Source organism: Orycteropus afer, unplaced genomic scaffold, assembly GCF_000298275.1.
Source record: "Orycteropus afer afer isolate SDZICR_OR568_19922 unplaced genomic scaffold, OryAfe1.0 scaffold00141, whole genome shotgun sequence".
Lineage (NCBI taxonomy): Eukaryota > Metazoa > Chordata > Mammalia > Tubulidentata > Orycteropodidae > Orycteropus > Orycteropus afer.
Window position 1 is genome coordinate 6,458,874 of NW_006921728.1, and position 17,768 is coordinate 6,476,641.

General features: G+C 41.6%; 1 protein-coding gene across 1 annotated transcript in view; it reads left to right on the plus strand.

The window, feature by feature from the left end:
* FHOD3 (formin homology 2 domain containing 3) overlaps positions 1-17,768 on the plus strand; it is a gene marked incomplete at its 5' end in the record, with an annotated part of 759,322 nt that overhangs the window by 502,138 nt on the left and 239,416 nt on the right. The window contains 2 exons of the mRNA XM_007945666.2: positions 2,191-2,334; positions 10,367-10,611. Coding sequence (XP_007943857.2) covers positions 2,191-2,334; positions 10,367-10,611 — 389 coding nt within the window. The remainder of the gene's footprint in view (positions 1-2,190; positions 2,335-10,366; positions 10,612-17,768) is intronic.

Here is a 17,768-nt window from a genome sequence, read left to right on the forward strand (position 1 = left end):
AACTACAAACCAAAAAGAGGGAAAAAAAATATGTGTCATTACAGAACTTCTAGATGGTAGGGAAGTCAAGACAACTACAAGATAGAATGGACTGTTCTACACTTGGGAAGAAAACTATAAATCACAGGGTCACCTCAACAAAAAATGATAAACCTTCACATGAAAATCAAAAAGAGGACCAGCATAAATATTCAGCAAATACTAAAACAATACCAATGAAGGAAGTGATAACATGATTCATAAACAAAACGAGCTCAGCATAGAAAATCATGTAGCACAAAGAAATTGACACAATGAAAAAGCACATGACAAAAATGACAGCAACAAATTCATATTTGCTGATAATTATGTATCTAGCAAGGGACTTATCTCTAAGATTGATGGAAAACTCCAATGCCTCAACACCAAAGGAATTAACAATCTGATTGAAAAATGGGCAGAAGACATGAATAGACACTCCATGAAGGAGGATATTCAGGTGGTCAGCTAATACATGAAAAGATGCTCACAATCATTGGCCATCAGAGAGATGCAAATCAATACAACAATGAGATATACCGTCTCACCCCAGCACTGATGGCGAGGTTCAATGAGACAGAAAATAACAAATGCTGGTGCGGATGTGGAGAGATTGGGATTCTCATACACTGCTTGTGTGACTGTGAAGTGACACAACCACTGTGGAAAGCAATATGCCAATTCCTTAGAAAGTTGAAATTGGAGATACCATTTGACCCAGCAATCCCATTACTAGGTATATATCCTAGAGAAGTGAGAGCCAGGACAGGAACAGATACATGCATGCTCAGGTTCATCATTGCACTATTTACAATAGCAAAAAGATGGAAACAACCTACATGCCCATCAGCAGAAGAGTGGATGACCAAACTATGGTACATACGCATACTGGAATGATATGCAGCACTATAGAATAATGTAGAGTCTGCAAAACACTGCATAATATGGATGAATTTGGAGGACATTATGCTGTGTGAAATAAGAACTTGGAGGACATTATGTTGTGTCAAATAAGTCAATCACAGAAGGGAAAATATAGTATTAGTTCATTGTTGTGGAGGGTCAAGGAAAGGTGTATATATGGAGGGAAACTTTCTTTGTTGGTTGCCAGGGTTGGGAGGGGAGGGGAGGGAACACTGAAAAAAAAAATGCATTGCCCTATGTCACTTTAGTTTTGTGTATTTCACTGTACATAAATTATATTTCTATAAAATGCATTTAAAAATAAAGAAAAAAAAGTGCAAGATTCAAAGAGAAGTGAACTTTTTCTTTCTTAGATTATTTCTTCCTTGGATTATCTTTTTTGTGTATTGGTTGCTGTTTTGAAATTTCTCATGTTTTCCCAAATTTCTTAGACCAAAAAGGAGGCCCTACTGAAATGAAATAAAAAACAATCAATCCATAAATTGTCATAACTCCTGCTGTTGGTATATTGATCTTAACAGGAGTCTCTAATCACCAAGTGTATTAGTTTTCTACAGCCAAGTAATAAATTACCAGGCACTTAGCCGCTTCAAGCCACACACATTTATTATCTCATAGTTTCCATGGATTGGGAGTCCAGGCAAAGCTGGGTTCTCTGCTCAGCATCTACAAGGCTGCAATCAAGGTTTTAAGAGGGGCTGTGGTCTCATCTGAAGCTTGGGATCGTCTTTCAAGCTCACGTGGTTTTGGCAGAATTCATTTCGTTGTAGCTGTAAAACTTGTGGCAGCTTTCTTCTTGAAGACCAGCAGGAGACTCTCTCTTACTCTGAATCTGTGAGCTCAGGGAAGACCTCAGCCTTCTTTTAAAGGGCTCACCTGATTAGGTCAGGCCCACCCAGGATAATCTCTTTGATTAGCTCAAAATGAACTAATTTGAGAATTTATTTACATCTGTAAAATTCCACATCTTTGCCGTAGAATGTAATGTAATCCATCACAGGAGTAATATCTACCAATGGGAGAGTCTTGTGCATACAGAAGGGGGGTGGACTCTATAGTTTACACACCAGGGATGGGAACCTTGGGATTCATTGTGCCTATCATACTAAAGTTTTTTCTTCAAGTGAACTTGTCATGTGTCTTGCTTTGTCCCATATTGTTATAATCATGGCCACTGGGTCCCATGTAAAAAAATGTCTTGAGAGCCATAAGATAGTCCCCTAAGCCATGTCTGTTTGGTTCTTCCAGACCTTATCAGGACTACCAGACCAAGACACCTTCTACGATGTGGTGGACTGTCTGGAGGAGCTGGGCCTTGCAGCCGTGTCACAGAGGCACTTGAACAAGAAAGGGACTGACTTGGACTTAGTGGAGCAGTTTAACATTTATGAGGTAATAGAACATACCTTTACAAAAGCAGTATTTGTTGCTGTTATTGAAAATATACACAGCAGAATGTATACTAACTCAACAATTTCTGTATGTACACTTCAGTGACATTGATTATATTCTAGAGTTGTGAAACCATTCTCTCCCTCTCTTTCTGAGTTGTTCCTCCTCCGTTAATATAAACTCACTGCCCCCTAAGCTTCCTATCTCACTTTTTGAGTTGCTACTGTCACTTTGATCCCATATAGATAGTTCTTTAACAGAGTACAGTGTTGAAGGCAGACAGTCTTTATTAATTAAGGTAAATGTTTGGTATAAAGAGGAGTTTACAGGATATTTTTGGTTTAAGGACTAAAGTTTAAAGATTATCTCAGGACAGTAGTTTTGGGGGTTCATCCATCCGCAATGCCTCTGGAAAGTCTAGATTCCATGAGAATTTGAAATTCTGCAGACCATGTGTAGCTTCTACAGAAGTTAGAGGCTGAGATAAAACATAGCCCAGACTAGTGGTGCTGAGTGTGGGTAGCAACATCAGCATCACCTGGGAACTTATTAGAAGAAATGCCAATTCTTGGGTTCCACCCTAGACCTAGTGAATCAGACATACTGAGAGCAAGCTCTGCAATCTGTGTTGTGAAAAGCCCTCCAAGTGGCTCTGATGTGTACTTAAATTTAAGAAACCCTTGTCTAGGTGAAACTTGATAACTATTTTAAAGGACTTATATGCTGTTAACAACACCTTCACTCAAGGTGTGTATGAGAGAGAGACAGACAGAGAGAGCTCACATTCCTCATATCTAATAGGGATGAGATTTCAGTTAGGGCTGGCCTCGTAATTTATTGGGCTCAATGGAGAGTGGGGGAGCTCAGGTAGCACAGTGCCTAAGGCACTTGACTGCTAACCAGAAGCTGGCAATTCAAACCCACCAGCCACTCCTGGGAAGGAAGGTTGGGCAATCTACTTCCTTAGTGATACTGCCTCAGAAACCCAAGGAGGGGTCGCTATGAGTCAGATCCAAGTCAACGCAGGGAATTTGTTTTTATTTTATTTTTTTTGGTTTTTGTTGAAAAAGCAGGAAAAAGGTACTTTTAAAGGCACTGGAATACTTTTTTTGGTACTCTTTCTTGATTTGGGGTTGTGTGTGTGTTTACTTGCTATTTAATGTCCTTGTAGGTAAAGAAAAAATTAAAGCTTAGAATTACTAGCATGGATTTTACCCGGAGGGAGTGCACATTCCAGTGGGGGCACAGACAGTGACTGAGGGAGTAAAGAAGCCGAGACTCTGAGATTGTGATCGTTTTTATGGAGGAAAGAGACAGGATGTGAGGGGAGGGGTGAGAACATGAAGCAAAGGGTAAGGAAGCTGTCCGAGGTGATGAAGGGAAGAGGCTGAGGAGCTCCGGCTTGGCCTGTGTAATGGTAATTAGGAGGTTGTTGTGACTGGAGGGGACACTTAGTGGAGAGGGGACCTGGAGAGGTTGACATCATCCCGGGGCTGCATCCCATGGGACCTTGTCTTGTTCCTCCTTCTCCTGACTCCTCTAACTAAAGACAGTGATCCTTGTGACAGTTGTATCTGACTATGTCGTTCTTCTGTTTAAGAAAATAAATAATTAAAACAAACATACATGACCAGCAGGTGAAGCCCAAACTCCTTGACTTGGTTCAAGGGCCCCACACAGCCTGTGGCCTTCTTGACTCTGGCCATTTCCAAGATGCCTCAAAAATTTCAGGTGTGCTAAATTCCTGGTTCTCCCCATGCACAGCTGGTCCTTTGGGGAGAGCTCTCCTTTTTCCAGTCTGTTTGACCTGGAGTGTTTTTTCTTCCTATTCTCATGTTGGCAAACTTCTGTTATTCCTTCAGGAGCCACTCAGGATGTCACCTTTTCCACGAAGTCTCTTGACACCCCTGCTAGTGTCCCCACACTTTGTTTAGAACCCATTGAAGGATGTTTTGCCTCTGGCCCCACCTCAGATCCAGTAGTCCTCAGGACATTCTTACCTGTCTTCCTTGTGAACTACTCAATGTCATATGTCTTATTTCTCTTTCTAGCTGCAGGGCCCAGTAATGCACCTGCCCAGAGTAGAAATCCAGCGAGTGCTTGAATAAAGGTCTCTTCCAAATACCATTCGTTTTATGATGGAGTTTGCCAGATGCTAGGTTGAAGGCAGCACATGATTTAATCAAAAAGCACCTACCTGAAGGGGAAAATGCCCTGGGTAATAATTCAAGATGACAGCTGAATGCTTTATATACCAGGCAGAGTCAGGGTTTTTATTTCTTTCTGAGAGTTAAAGCTTTTTTTAAAAAAATATTTACTGCCACAAGACAACCAACTTCAGTACATACAGGGGCAGCAAGGAGGCATTCAGGCAGAGCCAGTGTTCCTGACAAAAGACTTTGAATGTTCTCAGTTGCAGAGAACTTGGTTGGGTTTCTAAAATTCTTCCTAATAGTGCCGGATGTCTGGTGACCATGTGTCCTAGGCTTTCTGGGTTCAGACCCAATTCCATGTAATGTAATTCCATTTAAGAAAGGTGATTTGATCCATGTTTAATTAAATTCATTTGAATTTTTATAGCCTCATGTGACTTTTCAAATACATAAATTCATAAATCAAAACAGAAATCTTTTTTAGATCATGTGTCCTAACTTTTCTTTGGTTCTGAAAATTGTGATCCTTGTAATAGGAAAGGTATCTTAAGGCTGAAGACTTTGTTGGGGAGGGGTAACTGTTCCTTTTAGGGATAATGAGCTAATAAATCCAACCTCTTAAGATCCTTCCTTGTCAGAGGTGAGAAAAAATTGTGAACCAGTTATCTATTGCTGCATAGTAAACACCCCAAAACTTAGTGATGTGAAATAGCAATCACTGCTCATGATTCTGGAGATGAGAATCCTTTTTGATTTTGAGGTTTGGTCCAGCCACGAAGTTTTCACGTGGCTACAGGTATCTGGTGGCTTGACTGGGACTGGATAGTCTAAAATGGCCTTACTCATGTTATCTGATGTTTGGTGCTGACTTTGACTGGACCATGTGTCTTCAGCAGGCTTCTTTACATAGTGGCAGCATTTCAGATGGGAAAGTCCCAATGCATAGACACTTTACAAGCCTGTGATTGCATCACATTTGCTGATGTCCCACTGGCCAAAGCAAGTCACATGGCCAGCTGTAGACTCAAGATGGGAAAGGACTACACAATGGTGGGGAAACAGGGAGGCAAGATTCTTTGGAGACTTGAAACTTAAATGTCTGCTACATCTGTCACGAGCATCATTCCTTGTTAAAATGGCACTAGCACTGACATCCACTTCACCTAAAATCTGAATCAAGTTCTATAGGTATGATTGAAAACATGGTGTGTGATAGCAATTTGGAAAAGGATTGCATTTATTATGTAATGATGTCCACTTTTTATGGATAATATCAATAGTTTAATGATAAACTCAGAAAAAATGTTGTTAGCTTTGGAAATCCATCAAGAATATTCAGGTTATTGGATGCTTGATGACATTAAGAAGTTATTTTTAAGTAGAACAATGGTATGGTGGTTTTGTTTTTTAAAAATCTTTATCTTTTAGGGATGGATCCTGAAATATTTAAAGATGCAGTGATATGAATTGGGATTCAACTCAAAAAACCCATTGCTGTCGCGTTGATTCTGACATATAACAACCCTATAAGACAGAGCAGAACTGCCCCATAGAGTTTCTAAAGCTGTAATCTTTACAGAAGTAGACTGCCACATCTTCGTCCCGCAGAGTGGTTGGTGATCTTTCAGTTAGCAGTTGAGCACTTAACTACTGCGCCATCAGTGGTGTGTAAATGGAACAAGATCAGCCAAGAGTTGATAATAGTTGAGCCTGAGTGATGAGCACATCATTGTTCTTTATACTCATCTCCCTATTTTGTGTATGTTTAAAAATTTCCACAATACAAAGTTAAAAAGAATGGCCGGATCGATCAGTGGCTTCAAAGACTGCTTCCAGCTGTTTTCTGGGTAAGGTGGGGTAGCTGGACAGGCAATCGGTGCTGGATCCTGAAATGTGCATTCTTGGCACCCAAGGCTGTAGTTTGGCAAACCGAGCTCTGCATTTAGTTAAAAGAGCTTGAAGGTATTTGATAAGGGGTCCAGCAAATGAAGTGCTGTTGTTGTTGTTATGTGCCGTCAAGTCAGACCCGACTCATAGCGACCCCTCCTTGGGTTTCCGAGGCAGTATCACTACGGAAGTAGGATTGCCCAACCTTCCTTCCGAGGAGTGGCTGGTGGGTTTGAACCGCCAGCCTTCTGGTTAGCAGCCAAGTGCCTTAGCCACTATGCTACCAGAGCTCCCAAATGAAGTGCAGTGCTCCATTATTTGAGAGAGATTAGAGATCCTTCAGAACAGGCTAGATCTTGCTGTGAGTTCACATGGGGGACACGCATTGTCATTGCCATTAATTAGGTCTGCTACTTAGCACAGGTTTTGGATAAACCTTGTAATGTTCCTTTCAAATGTTTCCCACCTTTTAGTATTCTTGACTCAAAGTTGCAGTGCTCGTGAGTATCAGAAGTGTTTGGAAATGCCATGGTAGCCCTGTATATGCAAATGAAGACCTTCGTCCTGTCCTCAGCAGATACTGGGGATTCCAGACTTCTTCTTATAAATGCCAAACCATGAGTGGACACTCTCCATGAATTTCATGTTACATTGTCTCTGACTGCCAAGCCCAAGGCCATTGGATCTGTTGGGATTCTGTGTCCACCTCCTATTACTCCTCCCTATGCACTACTATTTTTTGTAAGGAGATAGATGTTTTGTAAAGGAGCTGAGCTTTGGGAAACCCCAACTGGATTCTATTTTATGGTGTCTTTTGTTTTAAACGTTGTGACTGTCCTCATTTTCTTTGGCAATAGGCAGTTAAAATGGATCTCACTTTGTGTACTCTGAGTATGCTTCTCTGAAAGGAACTGAGCAGAATGTTAGTCGATTCTTAGATCTCTGAGGTTAGGCAAGGAGTTAGACATATCTGAACTCTACTTTAGCCTCTAATCTTATCATTCTAAACATGTATTTAATAAGAAATAGAATCAATACTTCGGGTCAGAGTAAGTTCAAATGGTCTAGAATTTTTATATCTAAAAATTAAGAAAAATTAAATAATTGAAATTGAAATAGAAATAGTCAAAACTACTGTCCTTGATGCATTTCATGTGTTATAGTTGAGATGATAAATGTGACTGACCAATTGTACAATTTCTTTTTGAGTTTTTGTAGTTCTTCATTGGAGGTGGGGTTCTCCAGGAAACAGACTTTACAAGGAAATTTTGTAAAGATAGACCTTTGATGGAACTCTCTGTTCTTATCTGAATCCTCCTAGAATTGCATCTCTGGCTAGGAAATTCTGGGGTAATAAAATAGTCAAGATTTTCCAATTGTGTTCATTAGCTGAGAGTTTGTATAAAATGTATGTGACCTGTGGAAAGGTGTATTCACTGAATTGTATCCAAAAGCTGGAGGAAACAGGACCTGGGATAAATAAAGGTCAGGTGCATTGGCATTAAATAGGCTGTGTGTCTCAAATGCTAATATGACCCAGCATGGGAGTGTCTAACCTGGCCTTGCCTCAGCCAAGCTCACCTTGCTAAATGAACACAGATGCTAAAACTTCGGATGGAGAGGACAATTGATTTTGCAGTAGCCAGGTCTTCTATAGACAGGTTATGGTTCTCTATCAGGGCCTTTATATGACTTTTCCATGCTCTCATGCCAGGACTGGGTTATTAAATGTGTGAGAACACCCACAAGACCAGAGAACTAGCACCTCTGGGGGCTTGGGACTGTGTGACTCCTTGGTTGCTGAGTCAGAGGGGATGGTTGGACTTGGTTGGGCTCAGTTTACTTGGGCTGCAAGGTAGCCTGAGCAGTTCTGTCTGATAGGGAGATTTATAGACATCCTTGGCCACTTCATCTGAGGGCATGGCCAGAGGAAGTGCAGTCATATATATTGAGTACCAGCCATAGGACAAAGCCCTATCCTAGATGCTTTAAGTAAGTTACCTTAAGCCATCCTTGCCACAAACCAGCAAATGCAGTACTTTTATCCTCATTGGGTAAGCTGGAGAGAGGCTAAGTAATCTGCTACAGGCCTCACCTGGTTGGTTGGTTTCACAGCCAGCATTCGCACAAAGATGTAGTTAATGCCAAAACATGTGCTCTTTTCATCATCCAGTTTTAGAGAAGGTGGCTATAAAAATATTAAGCCAGTGATACAGGTGAGTAACCCACAGCTGGGAAGAGTGAGCTTAGAGTAGGAGCAGAGCAGGCTGCTAGAAGTGAGCTGAAGGGGAATTAGGTGAAAGGACAGAAAGTTGGTTTTAATGTGGGGTAAGGAGGCTGCAGAGTAGGATGCAAGACACAGCAAGATGAAGAGATGGGTGAGCTGGACCTTGGAAGGGGGCACCAACTAGAAACAGGACTAAAATATCCTGGAGAAAAAACTGGGTATCAATGAAGAGTAGTCTCAGTAGTTCAGGTTTTCACATGAAAGCTGAAGTGGCAAAATGTAAGCCAATTATTATTCTGCCCAATTATGCATCGTTTCCAAGAAGAAATGAAAAACAAAACAAAACAAACAAACTTTTCTTGTAGACATCAGGTTTATTTCTGTTGTATGTGGCTTGCATGGGCATGCTGTCTAGTGTAACTACAGGCTTCACTTGCAACCCTGAGATGAGGCTGTTGTTGGGGTAGCCCAATAGTCACAGCAGCTATCAGCCAAGATTCTCAAATCAAGCAACACGTGCTGCTGTACTTTCTTTCTTTCCTTTTTTAAACTTTTATTGTGGTGAAAACATACACAAGACATTCACCAACATAACAACTTCCTCATTTACAGAGCAGAGACATTGATGATATTTTTCATGTTGTGCCACCATTATTGCTATCCTTTTCCAAATATTCCACCACCATTATCATAATCACAATGCCCCGCAAACAAAAGCTTCCCTTTTCCCTTCTCACTCGTACCTCTGCTAGCCACTAATAATCTTTGGTTTCCATATATATGTATGTATAGATATATATACATATACTTTTTCAACCTACCTAAGAATTTAGCCTCCCCTGCCCTCCCATCCCTGGTAACCAACAAAGAAATTTTCTATGTATACACCTTTCCTTGATTTTTTACAATAAAGGACTAATACTGTATTTGTCCTTCAGTGATTGACTTATTTCACTCAGCCCTCTAAGTTTATCCATGTTATGCCATGTTTTGCAGATTCTATGTTGTTCTTCAGGGTTGCATAGTATTCCGTTGTGTGTATGTACCACAGTTTGTTTATCCATTCCTTGGTTGATGGACACTTAGGTTGTTTTTGCTGTACTTTTTTTTTTTTTTTTCCCCAGTGATCATCAAGTCATTTCCATTTCTTGGTGACCCCACGTGAATAAGAGCAAAACTGTGCTCCAAAGGGTTTGCAGTGGCTGATTTTTTTGGATTAGAGTCAGGCCTTTCTTCCAAGAGGGCTCTGGGTGGGCACAACCTCTAGCCTTTTGGTTGGCAGCCAACCATGTGAATGTTTATAACACCCAGGGACTCTCAAATGTTTTCTGGTTGAGGCAAGTTCCACCCACATGGATCTATGGTTCCTACCTCTGACGAGAATCCTTGCTATGCTCTTCTGAGCCCTGTCTTTGGGAAGGTAAGCTCAGGAATGACCAGGGACCTACCACCACTGGGCTTCAGGTGAGACTCAGCTTCCTGTACCAGAGAAGAACAAAGGGTGAGCAAGGAGAGGTTTATACCTGGGAGATGGAGATGCTGAGCTCCAAGGCAAAGTCTCTGTCTAATTGCACAGTGGTTCTTAGACCTACACATGAGAATGGCTGTCCTTTTTGTGTCCACTTGAATGGAAGAATGCAGAGTGGCCAGCATTTCTCAGGTTGTGAACTGTGCTCCAGAACACAGGTGATGGTACAGACTTTGTAGTGATACTGAGGCTCACAGGTCAGGAAAAGACAAGGTTAAACCTGCTCTGCTTTTTCAGGTGGCACTCAGGCATGAGGATGGCGATGAGATGGCAGAGCTGCCCCCCAGTGGGCGTCGGGACCGAAGGAGAGCCAGTGTGTGTTCCAGTGGCAGTGGGAGCAGTGAGCACCGGGGCTTGGACCGCCGGAGGAGCCGCCGGCACTCAGCACAGAGCATTCACAGTACCCTGTCGGCTCCTACCAGTCCCTGTTCCCAGTCGGCTCCTGGCTTCAAGTCTGGTCAAGTGCAAGATCCCAGTGAAAAGTAAGCATTAATGTAGCAGTAGAGAGGGGCTCAGGACATGAAAGAGGGAGGTCACACCCCACAGGTGCCTACTACCATCTCCTCCCTGCTGGCCCCATAGGGCCCTTGGCATCACACCTTGCCTCTTCTCTACCATTAAGCTACAATCCAAAAATCTCACAGAACTTCCCAGCACAAGGTGGGCCAGCTGGTATGTGGAAATTTGATCTCATTAACCTCATGCGCTCTTTTTCAGCCACTTGTGTTTTTATAGTATTTACTATCTCAATTGTATATCAATTAATGTGAGAATAGCTGTGCTTTACCCACCTAAACCCACTGCTGTCGAGTCAATTCCAACTTGTAGCAACGCTATGGGACAGAGTAGAACTGCCCCATAGAGTTGCCAAGGCTGTAATCTTTATGGAAGTAGATTGTCATGTCATTCTCCTGCAGAACAGATGATGGGTTTGAACTACTGACCTTTCAGTTAATAGCCTCGTGCTTTAATCACTGTGCTACCTAAGTTCCTCCTCTGTGCTTTAACAGACAATAAAGAATCCAAAACATAAATCTTAGGCTTAGAAATAAATGGTGTGCCATCAAATTAGTATAAAATTGAAAGAGTTGTGATACTTGGGACAGTACATAGTTGGGGTTGGATTTAGTGAAGTAGAATACACCTGCCTGGATTTTAAAAAAACCCTCTAAATTTCAATAGCTACTAATGCTTTCATTTATTCAGTTAATCAGCAAACATTTTTATGGCATGTCTTTTATATGTGGTCTTGAAGATGTAAGAGCATCTCTCATATCCAAGGCCTTGAAGATACGTAAATGGAAACGGTATGATCTCTGTCCTTATGAATCTCATGACTGATGGGCTGAGAAAAAGAATGGGAAAGGTAGTAGATATGAAGAAGTAGAAAGATTGATGATGCCATGAGAAATTATATATGTATTCAGCATGTAAAATTTGACAAAACTATGGGAAAGCTGAAGTGGTTCCATAAAAAGGAGGAGCAGCAAATGGGTGCCTTGCTGCTCTGGGTCTGGGTCCATGATACAGCTTCCTAAGTGGATGCTGTCTTTTCACTGGCATGAGGGGGCTCTGTGGATCAGTCCTTACCAACAAGGTCCCCAGGGGCCTGACTGATACTCGAGGATGCCAGAGCACCACTTCCTGGTGTGGGCAGCATGGAAGCAGCGTTCACGTCACTTGGAGGGAACAATGTCCCCATTGTGAATAGCCAACTGGGAGCCAGATTTGGGTGAAGAGGCTAATGAGTGAAGAAGAAAATAGCTCAGAATAAGTTAGAGCAACTTAAGAGAGAGCCATCAAGATATGTCCCTTCCTGTGCATCCGTAGTGGAACATCCCACCATCACCACCACCAAAAGTGGCACCAGGAAGTACTCCTGGAATCACTTGAGCTATAGCCAGCCTACAACTTTGAATGTGTCTTATCCCAAATGAGAGAAGATATTGGTCTTAGAGATGAAACCCTTCTTTAACACATAGCCCAACACAACATAATGTCGAGTCGGATCCGACTCACAGCACCCCATCCTTGGGTTTCTGAGGAGTTATCACTACGGAAGTAGATTGCCCAACTTTCCTTCCAAGGAGTGACTGGTGGGTTTGAACTGCCAGCCTTCTGGTTAGCAGTCAAATGCCTTAGGCACTACACCACCAGAGCTCCACATAGCCCAGGCACCCTCCATATATAAACTTTTCTGCTTCTGAGAGTTTGTGTACAATAAACTTTGTTTTAATGAAAAGAAGACCTAAAGTTCTGAACAGAGAATTTTTACCATGAAAATTACACTTTAATCTATCATGTGATTAATGCTCAGGCTCGAAAGAGGGCACTTGGAGCCCTCTTTCAGTATTGTTTGCAGCCACTGGTTTGAGAAATTTTATAGAGATATTAATGAGTGCAAAGGGCTGAAGATAATATATACAATATGTTGTTGTTGTTGTTGTATACCGTCGAGTCACACCTGACTCATAGTGACCCCTCCTTGGGTTTCCGAGGCAGTATCACTACGGAAGTAGGATTGCCCAACCTTCCTTCCGAGGAGTGGCTGGTGGATTTGAACCGCCAGCCTTCTGGTTAGCAGTCAAGTGCCTTAGCCACTATGCTACCAGAGCTCTATATACAATATAGAAAAATCTATATTAAAAGCCACCAAAAGATGCTAAGGGGTGGGAGTTAAGTAGATTCTGCTGGTACAATTAGTATTCTCTTGATCTGTCCACTGGTCTTACATTTGCTTCTGGTCTACTTGCTGTTACGCTTTTCAAAGGACCCCTGTGTTCTGAGCCCAGGTGCCAATGCTTTGTGATCTTCCAGGTTGACAAGACTAACAACAGTGGAGTGGACCATTCTGGGCATAGTTCATGATTCTAAAGTACTAGGCTTGGTGGATTCTGGAACTGGAGGCCCCACTTCTCAGAATGCTGCTTTTTTCTTTATTTTCAAATAGAGCTGATGTTTTCATTTTCCCTAAATTACTTCATAAATTTAGTAGTGCTTATTTGAGAACAATACACCTTCCCAGCTTGTAAAGACAGATAGCAACTTACAGACTCATGATTATTAAATGACTTTGGCTGTTGGAGAGATTTTGCCTTCTGACCCCAGAGTGACAGTGCAATTTTGGCAGAGGTGGGAGTGAGACAGAAGGAAAGGGTGACGAGAAGCAAAATGGGAAATGATCCCTGTGTGCATAGCTTAGTCACCTGCTCAACATCTGTGCCTTGGAACAGTCCCTTAGAATCAAGTAGCTCATTGTGTTACGTTCCCTATAGACCTGAAACACAGAGACACACCTGCCGTAGATTGCACTTATGCTATATGACTATTCCGGCCGTACTCAATGCTTACTTGTAGCATATGCCACATATGAAGAGTTTTAGGCTGGATTTTATAATTCTATGTGACCCAATTAATACCAGCACTTTTGAAAGGAAGCTAGAAATACATTAGCAGTTAGAAATAGATTAATATTGTTTTAAAATATATGTAGCACTCTAAAATCAGACCTTTTACATCATTTAAATTAATTTACAAAACAATTCTCTGTAGGATTGTGGGGACTGCAGTCAGTGTTGTGAAACGGATCTGTGTGAATTATTGTGTGGGGAATAAATTTGCTCTGTGGACTTTCACCCAAATCACAACTAAAAAAAAAATTGTTCTGTAGGGTGTAGGCAGGACAAGTGACACGATTCTCATTTTACAAGTAACAAAATAGACAGAGGTAAGTGTCTTGTGCCAAATTGCAGGCCTAGGGGGCTGAGTGGTAGTTTAAATGCACATCTTTGGTCCTTGCCTCTCAATGTCCAAACCGTACAAAACTGTATCCAACTATCCATTCCTAAACATCTTCATTGACCATAGTTTGTACTTCTGACGTTTTAGAGTGGGAGTTTCATTAACACACCATGCAGTTATATTTTTTATTGAGGTAAATATAACACTGTAAAGAAAAGCTAAGAAGGAAAAAACTCAAAATCTTCCCTACAGACTTAAGGCTGCTAGGCTATGTGCTTTCATCCTATTAAGAACTAATAGCAAGACTGGACTCAGATTGGTTGGCTTTTGTTTCTTAACAAATAGACCTCCACAATGAGTATTGGCCAAAAAAGCTACAAGTTTACTGGTCATCTGGCCCCAAAAACATCTTTATTTGGTGGGGTATTCTTATTCTGTAATGAGTTTCATCTTTGCACTGAAATTGTACAGATTTAACTGGAAGGAAGAAAATTTACAATGCAGTCATTTGTTACTGAGAAAATTGTTGTTGGCATTTAATTAGCAAGATAATCAGGTCTCTGGTTGAAATTGTAATAGTATGTAGTCTTAGGACTGAAAAGCTTTTACGGGTTGTCTAGCCTAAAACAGGAATCCTTTCTGTTCCATTTCCAAGGGGTGGAATGTATTTCCATGCTTAGTACTCTCCTCCCCAAAGTGCCCTATTCCATCCTTGGGCTGTTTCAGTTGTTACGAAAGTCTACTGACCTAAATTTGCCTAACTATTTTTCCCCTATTCATCCCAGTTCTCACCTCTGTCGACACACAACAGGTCATCTTCCTGCTCTGTATGTTAGTCTGTCTTTCTGTTTGAACATTGCATGGGATTAACATGTGAACTGTAAATTTCATCCTGTTGACTTCCACACAGCATTCCAACCCGAAGCAGTAATTTGGAACTTCATTCGGTCAGTGTTAGTGGTTGTGCATTCCAACTCTCAGTCGTGTGTATATTTTAATGTGCATGGAAGAGTGACCTGGCAGAGAGTGGATGATGACAACTGGTTAGGGTGTGGATAGTGCAGACTACAGCCACCTGCTTGTAAGTCAAGGACCTGCAGACTTTCTCTGTGAAGGGCCACATAGTAGCTATTTCAGGCTTTGCAGGCCAGTCTTTGATAGGAATGAGACACATTTGAATGCCTAAGTCCTGAATCAGTGCATTGCCTTCACACCTTGTCCATAGGAGTTGATTGTCAGGGGTTCCAGAATTCATCCATTGATTTTACCTGCAGAGTCTTGAGCAAAATAGCAGAGTAGACCTGCCTCTCTGTTACTTAGAAATAGTTGGTAATGGACAATTGATTTGCAAGCAAAAAAAAATGAACATAGTGGGTATTGTATAATCAGATTTAACCTATAAAATATAAGACTCAGGAGACCTTCTCAGCCCTGGCTTCTGGAGGAAGATTTAGCCTCGTGCAGTAAAGGAGCTCAGGTTGAGTGAGTAGGTGTGGTCTTTGGAGCCACAGATTCCGCTTCTTCCCTAGGGTTGACCTCAGTCTTCTCATCTGAAAACTCAGGATCATAACACCTCTTTAGTAAGGTGGTGGGTGGGTTAAGAGAGACAGCACAAATACATGCTTAGCCCAGTGTTGCTATTATTATTGTTGTCACTCCATGCCCTGGAGCTTTCCCGGATATTCTATTAAAGAAGGTAATTGTTAAATAAACGTGAATGTGAACTGGAGAGAATATTTTGTGTACTGGCAGAAACATGCTGGAGGATTTCACAACAACCAGATTAACAACTGCTGATACCATGAGCAGCAAGTAGCTACTTGGGAAGATTTATCTGATGGTAAATGATTTGTTATAAATGGGCTTCACTGACAAGGGATGTGACCTCCTGATGCAGGTATGATTGGAATATGGCCAGTGATTCAGACTTATCATCTAATGGCCAAGAAGCTGTTTGTTTCCTCAGTATTGAGTAGTGCGTAGAGGGGAGAGGACTTGGAAATGGGGGAACCTACATTAATTGAAGACAGGCAGTGAGGCATGTACCTTTTATGCCTAGTTTCTTAAAGATTGACTGTGGATTGTGGATTTTTTTTTTTTTTTTTAGGTTTGGACTTTGCTAAATTGAATTTGGGTATCTTTCAAGGTTGTGAAAGGAGCTCTGATGAAATTGACAAAGTTAAAAAATATTTTTATGGTATATACATATTTTATGTATACATTTTATTATATACATATAATCTCTAAGTTTTGTATAAATAAGTATGTATGTATGTATGTATGGAAGTCTTATGGCTCAGTCCTAAGGCATTTGACTGCTAAACAGAAGGTTGGTGGTGCAAACCCACAAGCAACTCCATGGAAGAAAGATGGGACAGTCTCCTTCCATAAAGATTTACCACCTCAGAAACCCAATGGGAGTCACTATGAGTCAGAATCGACTTGATGGCAGTGAGAGGGGTGTGTGTGTGCGCGCGCACGCGTGAGTGTGTGTATATCTACTTTAATCATGAAAGCAGGCTGGAAGGAAATACACATTTATTACCCTTCTGTTATGCAAATCAGTGAGTCCCTGGATGGTGCAGATGTTTACATGGCCAGCTACTAACTGAAAAGTTGGCTGTTTGAATCTACCCAGAAGTGCCTTAGCAGAAAGCCTTAGCCATCTACTTCCGAAGATCATAACCATTGAAAACCATCTTGAGTTCGGTTCTACTCTGAAACACATGGGGTCACCGTGAATCGTAATCAACCTGATGACAACTGGTTTGGTTCCTCATGTGGTTGGGTGTAGTGAGGACCTCAGTTTTGTTAAATTAAAATCTGGGAGAACATTTAATGAACTATTGGTTTCTGCTGCTCTTCTGGCTCCATCGTCATCTCCTGGACAGGTGTGACGGGGAGGGGAGTTGAGGGGTGGAAGAATGGCATTCAGATGGAGTTGAAATGGGGAAAATGCTGCTTTGAGATGACTTATCGACTAAGTGATACTTTAGGTGTGTTTCAAAGAGTGAGTAGAAATTACAAAAAGTGGAGGGAATGACCTGTGCAACTGCATTTTCTAATCCAGGATTGGCAAGCCACTTGAAATTATATAGGTGGAAGAGGAGGCCATAGCATAGGCACTGATGATGTCCCAGGATTGTTGTGTCTTGTGTTGATGTGCATGAACTTTATCATTAAAGCTAAGGTGCACTGCTGATGCATTGTAAGTAAAGAAGTGGGGTCATGGTTCTGTTTCAGCAAGCCCACTCTGGGAGCAGCATGGTGGATTGTTCGAGGAGAGCAGACTGTGGCGAGGGGCTGTGGCATCAGTCCTGAGAAGTGGTGAGGGCCAAGACTTAGGTAGTGACATGGAGAGTTAGGGGAAGGTGATGAAATGTAGGGAAGACAGTTTGCAGAACCGTTTGGTGAGAAAGAAAAGGTATCTAAGGTGATTCCCAGGCATCTGGTAACACAAGGTTTTTAGGCTTTGGGAGTTTGAGGTATCTGTGGGTAAGTAGAAATTGCCATAGTCACCTGTGTAGGCTTTCTGGAACTCAGATATGGTGTTTCAAGGTCACACATGTAGGTAAACCTGGGTCAAAGCCCAGGTTTAGGTGCTGTAACACAGGAAAATGAAACAGAGTGAGAAGAGAAGTGAATGGGTAAAGTCCTGGAAAAAATGAGTCAGAATCGACTTGATGGCAGTGAGTTTTTTTTTTTTTTTCCTCGAGATCTACAGCCTGTATCTATACACACACACACACATACACACACACACATAAACCAAAGAAAAACAACAATAAAAAAAACCAAGCTCACTGCTGTTGAGTTGATTCTGACTCATAGTGACCCCCATTGGGTTTCTGAGGTTGTGAATCTTTATGGAAAGGAAACTGCCTCATTTTTCTTCTGT